Source organism: Cryptomeria japonica, chromosome 6, assembly GCF_030272615.1.
Source record: "Cryptomeria japonica chromosome 6, Sugi_1.0, whole genome shotgun sequence".
Lineage (NCBI taxonomy): Eukaryota > Viridiplantae > Streptophyta > Pinopsida > Cupressales > Cupressaceae > Cryptomeria > Cryptomeria japonica.
This window is the reverse complement of record NC_081410.1, coordinates 31,089,554-31,099,434: the sequence shown is the minus strand read 5'-3', so window position 1 is coordinate 31,099,434 and position 9,881 is coordinate 31,089,554. Positions and strand designations below refer to the sequence as shown.

The window sequence follows — 9,881 nt, the reverse complement described above, 5'->3', positions numbered from 1 at the left end:
AGATAAAGAAGGCGACAAAGACAAGTAATAAACAAAAAGGTTTAGACCTCAGAAAGAGGGAGAGAAATAGGGAAGGGGAAAAATAGAGAGATAAAACTGATATACAGAGGGAGAAGCAGAGAGTGTATGTGTAGACACATCTGAAAGAGTAGAAGTAGAGAGATATAAGAAGAGGGGGCAATGGGAAGAGAGGAAGAGAGGAAGAGATAAGATAGAAAGAGGGAGAGAGGGATATATAGGGATGAAAAGATATGAAGATAGGGATAGAAAGGAGAGAGTAGATATGACTTGTAAAATATAAAGGTAGTGTGAGAGAGGAAGAGATGGAAGGAGATAGAAAGGGGGAGAGGTGTTAGTGTAGATTTTTATATTTATTTTTTCTACACATTATTAAGCATACTTAGGTTATATTAAGATGGTTTATATGAGGACACATGGCATAGTCCTACATTTACATGTGTCACTCACACGCACATTTGGGTGGTTGAATGTCACGCCCTCTTTTGGACTCATTTGCCACCTCCCCATTACCATTTCCCTACTTGAGTTGCTTTGCCACATGTTTGGCATTTTCCAAGTAGGCACAACTCCGACCAAATTTGGTTATTTGGGAGTTATTATTCCTCTTGGAATTATGTGCCCACATTTTGCCATATAATCAGTACTCACCTCTCCCTTATGAACTAATTCAGAGCTAACTCAATTGAGTTCATATCAGCTCAGTCAATACAAGGGAGTGTTGATCCATATTTTATCTTTTGGGGTGTGATAATATCATCAGTCTATTATTAGAACCATGTTTCAACATTTCATCCTCTTTGTTTCTCTCGTGTAGAAGGTTGATCTTGGTTTTGCAGGTGATCTTGGGAGATTGAGTCCATCAGTGACTCTAACAAGAGGGAGACATAGAGATAGAAAGAGGGCAACAATGAGAGAGGGGGAGATAGAAAAAGATAAAGATATATGAGGTGATATGTGAAGAGCTAGAGAGGGATAGAGAGAGAGAGAGAGTAGGAGATGAAAGAAGAGGAGTGTATAAGATCTAGAGATAGAGAGATATAGTAAGGGAGAGGGAGAAATAGGGATTATGTGTCTGTGCATATAGTGAGGGAGAGGGGGAGAGATATAGAGATAGATAGAGTGGGAAGGATAGAGGGGGAAATGAGAGAGATATAGGGAGAGGTAAGGAGATATAGATCGTTTGAAGAGAGATATAGATGAAGATAATAATCAAATGACATGTTACCCTCAGTATAACGCTTTGAGGATGCAACTATCCCTAAATTATTGGTATGAAATGACTAATTAATAGTTGGTTGCTCTCTTGTTCTAAACGTTTAATTTAGGTTTTAAGTCAGAATTTATTTTATTATATAATTCAAAATAAATTATAAATATTTAATTACTCTACAATAAACAATTTTAATAAGACAAAAAATACAGATTAATTCTAACATCTTTTAATTAGTATTTGTAATTCCATAAAAAGACATAAATAATTAAAATTAAATTTAACTTAATAAATAAATAATCTTGAACGAGAGGGATGGAGACAAATTTGAGGATGCTAGGGTTTCCAGGTGGAGGTGTGGCTCAAGTGCGGGGATGGGATCAGGACTTTGGACAGAGGGTGTATCGGCGGCCATGGTGTCCTCCGCGTTCAAACCAGTGGCATTGACAAGAGTCGGGAAGGAGTCGGAGGGAGGCTCGCAATAGGGGGACTAACTGTTTTCCTTTTGAGCACGATAAAGCCAAATGGGGCCATTCAAGGTATCTGAACTTCCCGAAATGGACCAAACAGCAGTCGGAGGAAAGGATAAAGAAGAAACTCTAGCGCCCCCTGAAAGACCCCTCTCTGGGTGGGATAACGACAACGACTGAGAATAGGTCCGTAAGTATCTGCATTGAATTGGAGGCCTGGAAGGAATCGGTACTTTTTCTGCGCGAAAGAGCCTTCTTCATGAAATGGGGAGGTGAATGGCCAGCTTTTCCCAGAGTGAGAAACTGGGTCAATGAAGAATGGGGTAACCACTTTGAGATAAAAACTCTTACTAATGGGTTTTCTCTTATCATTGCTGGCTCGACTAAGGAGAAGACTGCTTTGATGGACTCGGGGTTGTATTTGATGTCAGGAGTTGGATTTTATATAAGGGATTGGACCCCTAATTTCGACCCAAGACAAGCTACTATTGAGGAAATCCCTGTGTGGATAAGACTGTACAATCTCCCTCATGAGTATTGGAAGGAGGAAATCTTTAAGAGTGTAGGGGAGAAAATAGGGAGATTTATCAAGTCAGATGAAGCGGTTGATAAGCTCAGTTCATGCATGTATGCACGGATCTATGTCATGTGGAAGCCGCATCTTGGGATACCAAAGGTTGTTGAAATGAGGTCTCCAGAAGGAGTATGGAGACAAGATATAGAAATCAAGGAAATCATAGTCAAGTGCAAGATTTGTAAAGAATGGGGCCATGAGGATCGAGACTGTTTGTCAGGTCAAAAGGTTAAAGGAAAGGTAGATCGTGCTTTGGAGGAGAAGCTATTAGTTGGTGCAGTTGCAGATCAGAGCTTGGGAATGATCAATCCGAGTTTTGTATCGGAGGCTGCAAGCGATGAGGTCATCCGCCTTTGCTCAGATTTGCAAGTAGGGGTGGAAGAACTTTTTGACTCCAACCCAGGTCAGGAGAAGCTGCTCCAGGCCTCTGTGTTGGATGGAGATAAGTCCATTGCGCTGGTGGCGGGTGGATTGCACGAACAGGTTGTTGAGGTCTCTCACAGGCAAGGATGTAGTTTGGGAGAAGAAAAAGAGGATCAAGTGTGTAAGGGCAGTGGATGGGATGGTGTTTCTCAAATTGTAGGGAAGCAGTTGGAGATAGGTGTTGGGCCTGTTGAAAAGGAAAGCGATATAGGGGGAGGGTATCCATCTCAGCATAGATTCTACAACACCTCGGCGGATGGGTTGAAGCATCAGGAGATGGGTGAAAGTGCAAAGTTACTGGTAGTGGTTGAGGACTCTAGTGAGAATGCAAAAGGAAATTTAATCAGATACAAGGACATTCACATGTCCCCGAGCAAGGGCAATGGAGCTACATGAGAGTTGGAGTCTAAGGAGGAGGAAGGTTTAAGTGACGATTCTCTGGGACTGTTGGCAAAAGTAGGGGAGTCAGAAGTTAGGGCCATCAAACAGTCTAATTTAAACCCCCCTAAGTCTAAAGGAAATTTGAGAGGAAGAAAGAATAGACAGAAAATGCTTGAGGAAGCAGGCAACATGAAGGGCTAGACAAGGCTTCTGAGATCCGGGATAGACTTATTCTCTCCTGGGCAGCAATGAAGTTCCTAACCTAGAATGTCAGGGGCTACAATGCCCCTAACAAGCATTGTCTGGTCAAAAGAGGTTTTGACCAGGCCAAGCCGGAAGTAATTTGTATTCAAGAAACTAAGTTGGGTCATGATGTTGTTGCTTGCATCTTTGGGGTTAGGCAGAAATGGTTTGGTCACTTTGTGGATTTAGATGGGGTGTCAAGTGGTTTGGACATTCTGTGGAACCCGTTGGTTGTTCATGTGGAAGTTGTGTCAAGCTCTAAGAATTGGCAGATGGTTAAGGTGATTTCGAAGACTGTGAATTTCTCTTGCTTTCTTGTTAATGTCTATGGGCCGACTTTGGCTATAGAGAAGTGTAGATTATGGGAGGAGGTCTCCAGGCGCCTTGAGGAAGTGAGGCCCCTTCTAGCCATCGTGGCTGGAGATTTCAATGCCACCCTCTCTTCCTCTGAGAAGCGTGGAGGGGTGAGGAGATTGAGTCAGTCACATTTGGATTTCCAATCCTTTGTTAATGACAATGCTCTTCTAGAAGTGGTTGCTAAAGGAGGGGGTTTTACTTGGACTAATAGGCGTAGAGGTTTTTCCAATATTGCTGAGAAATTGGATAGATGGAGATTGGAGTGTTGCCCCTGTTGTTTTTTAGGCTGAGGTACTTGCCATCTCAGGGTCAAACCATTTTCTGGTCTCCTTGGTTGTGCAGAATGATGTTGTGCCAATTCGATGTCCCTTCAAGATGGAAAAGATGTGGTTTAGGGAACCGAGTTTTAAAGAGTTGGTAGTGGGGTGGTGGAAAGAAGCCCCAGTGGTGGAAGGGTTTCTGGCCTATCAATTTTTCAAAAAGCTTAGCTATGTGAAGCAGAATTCAAAATCTTGGAATAGGGAGGTGTTTGGTAATATTTTTGATGAGAAGAGAAGACTAGAAGGTGATCTGGGGGCCTTGAATGCTAAAGTCATGGCAGATGGAATGGATGAAGTGGATTTCCTGACGAAAAAAGACCTTCTTAGTAGGTATGGAGAAATTTTGCAAAGAGAGGAGATCTATTGGAAATAGAAGTTGTGTGTTAATTGGCTGAAAGAGGGTGACAGAAATACAAAATTCTTTCATAGTTCGGTGAAAGCGAGGTGAAGTCTTAACAAAATTCTTTCTTTGAGGCTTGAGGATGGTTCGGTTGTTGAAGACCCAGATAGTATAGGTAAAGAGGTTGTGAGTTTCTTTGAAAATTTGTGGAAGAAGAATGGGATAGCCCAGCTGGGGGTTCAAGTGGAGCTTCTGGAGCTGATCCCTCCTTTAGTTTCTAGGGAGGACAACTCCATGCTGGAGGAGCCTGTTTCACTGAAGGAAGTTAAAGCCGCGGTGTTTGGGTTGGGTGGGGAGAAGGCACCAGGCCCAAATGGGTTTCAAGCGTTCTTTTTCCAATCCTTCTAGGAGGTGCTTGGAGAAGAGCTGCTTGCAATGGTTGAAGAGTCTAGATCCATAGGCTTTGTTTTGAAGGAATTCAACTGTACGATGGTGGCGCTCATTCCTAAAAAGGCCAAGTCGGTTGGGATGGAGGAGTTTCGTCCTATTTCATTGTGCAACACCATCTACAAAATCATTTCTAAAGTTGTTGCCAATAGGCTTAAGTTAATTCTTGATAAGTTGATCTCCTGTGAGCAAAGTGGTTTTACCCCTGGAAGGAATATTGTGGATGGGGTGATTGTAGCCCATGAAGCTATTCATACGGCAATGAAGGGTAGACAAAGGAGAATGATTTTAAAGCTTGATATCCGGAAAGCCTATGATAGGGTGGACAGGTCTTTTCTTGTGGCTGTGTTGGAAAGATTTGGTTTTGGTAAGTCCTGGATTAAGTGGATTTCCAATATGATTATGCAGTTCTCAACTTCGGTTTTAGTTAATGGCAGCCCTCATGGCTTCTTTTCAACGTCTAGGGGTATTCGGCAAGGGGATCCAATATCCCCCTTTCTCTTCATTTTGATGGTTGAAGTTCTTGGGCAATCGATTGCTAGTAAGAGAGATCAAGGGTTGTGGAAGGGTATTGAGATTGCTCAAAGGGTTGTCCCCACAACTCATTCTCAGTTTGTGGATGACACTTGTCTTTTCGGTGTTGCTTCTATGCGTGAGGCCTCGGTCATGAAGAAATTCTTGGATAGATTCTCGGGAGCGACTGGTCAGGAGATAAACTGGCTCAAATCAGAGGTTTTTTTCTTTCATACGGAAGGTTGGTCACAAAGAGCTATTGCTAGAGTGTTCAGGATAAAGATTGGTCAACTCCCTAGTAAGTTCCTTGGCATGTCGCTCTTTGCTGGAGCAGGAAAGTCGGAAATGTGGAAAGGGTTGCTTGATGGTTGTAAAGCTAAGATGGAGGGCTAGAAGAGTAAGTGGCTTTCTTTTGCTGGGCATATCCTAATGCTGAAGACAGTTGTTTCGGCTATGCCTATTTTCCCAATGGCTTGCTTCAAACTACCAGCCTCTATCATCAAGAATATGCAGCAGAAGATGAGGAAGTTTTTGTGGAATGGTAGTCAGGATCAGAATAAAGTTTCTCTCATGGCTTGGGATAGAGTTTGTAAACCCAAAGGTGGGGGAGGGGCGGGACTCCGTGATTGGAAGATTATTAATGAGGCCATGGGGGCTAAGTTGGTTTGGCAAATGTGTAGTAAACCAGAACAAAGATGGGTCAGAATTTTACAAGCTAAGTATTTGGATAGCAAGGAAAAGGAAAGGATCCTAACAGTGAGAGATCCCCCAAGAGGGTCAACTTTGAGGAATTTTTTGGTGAGTTGTAGAAGCCTGATAACAAATCACATTTCTTGGCGTATTGGTGATGGGCGTAAGGCGAACTTTTGGCAGGATTCTTGGGATGGACATCCATCTCTAGAATCCCAGGCTCTTCAGTAGACAGTTTTAAAGATTGGACAGGTTTGGGGCTCTAAGGTGTGCGATTTTTTGTCGAATGATACGCCCCTGCCGGGGCAGATAAGGAGCTGGAAAGACCCTTGGGATTTAAATTTGGGCGAAGCGGAGGAAAGGTATCTGCGCAAGATCATGGGTAACCGTGAGGTTTCTTTCTCAAAGGAGGAGGATGAAATTATTTGGTGCGGGTCGAAGAATGGTTGTTACTTGGTGAAAGTGGGGATCACCCTTTTGGAAAGGGATCCCAAGACGAAGGAATGGGAATCTTAGATTTGTTGGAACAATGTGTGCCTTCTGAAAGCTGGAGCCTTTGCGTGGCTGGCTGGCAATAAGCAGATTCTTTCTGGAGATTGCCTGATGAAAATGGGGTTTGCAGGTCCTTTTCGCTGTGTTCTATGTGAAAAGGCTGAGGAGGATGTGGATCATCTTTTGCTAAATTGCGAATTTGCTCAGAAGGCGTGGCTTTTCGGGTTGCAGAGATTGAATTGGATGGGCCCCATGGCCGGGAAATTTAGTGAAAGGCCAGAATCTTGGCCAAGTTTGGGTAAAAATTCCATCTTTGCTGCTATTTGGAAGATCTTGCCCTCTACCGTGTTATGGGAACTTTGGAAGGAGCGAAACCGGAGAGTGTTTGATGGTAGAGCGGAAAATTGTGAGCGATTTTTTACTAGACTAGAGAGGGCCATCTCAGAACTGATTACGAATGTTGCCTCTAATGTGAATCTAGCCAAGACTCCTTTCTCACAAGCAGATGCTAATTTTTTGTTGAATTGGCCTCTTGTCAAATTCAGGCCTGTTAATGGGCTGCTGAGGGCTAAGCTTCAGAGTAAGGGCAATCCAACCCCAAAGTGGACTCCACCTGAGAAGGGGTGGATTAAGATTAATTTTGACGAAGCATCGAGGGGCAATCTAGGGCCCTCGAGTGTTGGGGTGATTGCTCGAGATGATCATGGCAACATTCTAGCCATTGCGGCCAAGCGATTGGTGGATGGATTGAACAATGTTGCCGAATGTCAAGCTGCGGTGGAAGCAATACTTATGGCTGGGAAGTTGGGAGTCAAGAAACTTCATTTAGAAGGTGATTCTCAAGTAGTGGTGAATGGGATTGTGCGAGGGAAATTGGAAGCATGGTTTCTAGATAAGCAGGTGCATAGGATGCAATTGCTACTGAACAATTTTGAAGATTTTAAAATTACCAATGTCCTGAGGGAGGCTAATTCGGAAGCTGACAAACTTTCTAATGTGGGAGAAAATGGTTCCTTGGAAAATTTGTTTAGCATGTTTGAGGACTTTAAAGATTGTAGTCTTCTTGAGTAAGACTCGAGTTGATGGCTTTGGAAAAGTGAACCCAAGTTCGAATTGTTGTGACCACTCGCAACCTTAGCACTGTGGGAATTTAAGTCCCTCATGGTGTGTGTTCTTCAATCTTGTTGCAAGTGGCCTCGAAGTGTTGGTTGATGATGGAGGTGTGCGGAGGGAGTGACTAGCGATGATGTTGGGAGTAACGTGAAGCGTGTGATGCTTTCATGACAAGAGATGGAGGCAGCCTTTAAGTCCCTTGTGTGTTGATTCCTGGCATTTTGTGGGAAAGCTTGGTTTTGACGGAGTGCTCAGGGTTGATTTCTGTGTAGCGGAGAGATAGAATGGAGTCGAATTTTTCATTGGAGTCGGACGGACAACTGCCTGCTTTTTGAGGGCTGATTTTGAGCATTGGGCTTTCGAACATTTTCAGAGTGTACAGAGATGTCTTCTGGAGGGCAATTCGGCTCCTGTTGGGAGAGGAATTTCTTTCTCAGGACTGGCAACCCATAACAAATCTTGACATCTCGTCTCTATTTACTACTTTGGCCTTGCAGGTGGGGAAGTCGAAGGAGGAAGTGCAGCGGATCTCTTCACTGGTTTTACGACCCAAATGTTCAGGAGGCTTGCAGGATGTGGTGGCCCGTTCTGAGATTGGTGTGGGGTTGAGAATGGCGAAGGGCCCGAGCAGGAGGATTGGCGTGGAGGTTGGGGAATTGTAGCCTTTTGTAGTTTGGTCTGCTTCTCGACCAGTTGCTGCGCAGGTGGAGGATGCAAGAAATGGTTGGGCGGAGACTGTGAACTTTGTTCGCCAGTTGGGGCCGACTGAGCGTTTCAACATCCGCAGGAAGGTGACTCCCATTCGGTCTGAGGCCCCCCTGGACGAGAATGGGAGGCCTCTGGTTCGGCATCAGCTCCCAAAGAAACCAAAGAAGGTGGTGGAGCGTGGGTCGTTGTGTGGAGGAAGCCCTGAAACGGTGCCTGGTGGTGGGGGTGAGTAGCAGGTGGTTGGGTCCAATAGGGGTGTTCCCAATTTCTCAAGAGAGGAAGCTTTGGGATGCTTTCGTAGTTAGGCTGGGCTAGCTGGGGTTAGTGGTGTGGTCCTTTTTGTATTCGTAAGCGACCCTTTTTGTGACTATGGGTCTTAGTAAGTAGAAGCTTGGGTTTTTTGTAGTTGGGGCGTGACCCCTTGGACTCACAGATTGTTTTTCTGCCCCTCATTTGTAATACTTCTCTTTCAAAGCAATATAATACTATATGTTATCGATCAAAAAAAAAAAAAAAATCTTGAAAAAAAAGTAGAATTAAAATAAATCAAAAAAAATAGAATATCTAATAAAAAAAGATAACATTAAAATATTCTCATCAAAAAAAATAGTAATTAAAGAAATATTTTTATTTAAAATATGAGTATTCGACAATAACTAACATTTTGATAAGACAAATAATTATAATAATTAATTTTAATAATTTTTAATTATTATTTGTAATTTCATAAAAAGACACAGAAATAAAATAAATTTCACTTAATGAAAATTAATCATTAAAAGAAAAACGAGAAGATGAATTGGAATAAAGCTAATTACTCTTTTAATATTTTTTCCTTTGTAGAAACTTAAAAAAATATTTATTTTAATTTTTTCTTTTTCTTTTTAGAAACTTAGAAAACAAGATAGAATGTCTTAGTAAAAAGAAATAATATTGACAAAAAATTCTTATTAGATTTTTTCTTTTATGAATATTCTTTTAATAATTAACAGTATTAAAATATATATTTTTTAATTTTTTTATCATAGAAGATTTCTTGTATATGTTTGAGATCAATTCTATAGTTTTACATCCTTCTCAGTTTTGAATGTTGATTTCACAAAGTAAGTGGTTTACTTCATATAGGGAATGCATTTGGTATAATTAAGTTGTTTCTCAACAACTTAATATGTACTTACATAACTTTATTTTATAACACATTGATAACTTAATTTAAACACTCATGTGAACTCATTGAGTACTTGCAAGTTTGTTTTTTTTCCATCAAGTGATTGAAATGTTAACTTGTGGGATTTCAAAATTGAGTTTTATGAAAATTTTGATGCTTATCAATATACTTCATCAATTAACTTATCGCACACAACAAACATAAGAAAACATCATTTTAACCTTTAAAATATCTATTAACCCATGTCAAACACACAACAAAATTAGAGAATTTTATAGCAAATTGTAAAGACTTTTTTAGGGGATTTGAAAAAGATGGAAGTTAATTCATTTTTTTCACCCATGCACATAAAACATATTTTCTTTTTTAATATATATAGTATTCCATTAAATTGATTCAATTTATGAATTT

At 41.4% G+C, this 9,881-nt stretch overlaps 1 protein-coding gene across 1 annotated transcript; it reads left to right on the top strand.

Moving 5' to 3' along the window:
- Positions 1-3,594: 3,594 nt before the first annotated feature.
- On the top strand, positions 3,595-4,747 carry LOC131876475 (uncharacterized). Its single transcript, XM_059221888.1, has 3 exons — positions 3,595-3,898; positions 3,987-4,329; positions 4,474-4,747. Exons 1-3 carry the CDS (start codon positions 3,595-3,597, stop codon positions 4,745-4,747), a joined length of 921 nt encoding a protein of 306 aa, XP_059077871.1.
- The last annotated feature ends 5,134 nt before the right edge of the window (positions 4,748-9,881 follow it).

Bases quoted from the DNA above. Each gene is read 5' to 3' on its own strand.
- LOC131876475 (XM_059221888.1), top strand. From the start codon at position 3,595: ATGGTTAAGGTGATTTCGAAGACTGTGAATTTCTCTTGCTTTCTTGTT. The intron at 3,899-3,986 runs GTTTTTCCAATA...TTGCCATCTCAG, and splicing joins TTGGACTAATAGGCGTAGAG to GGTCAAACCATTTTCTGGTC. The intron at 4,330-4,473 runs GTATGGAGAAAT...TCTTTCTTTGAG, and splicing joins AAAAAAGACCTTCTTAGTAG to GCTTGAGGATGGTTCGGTTG.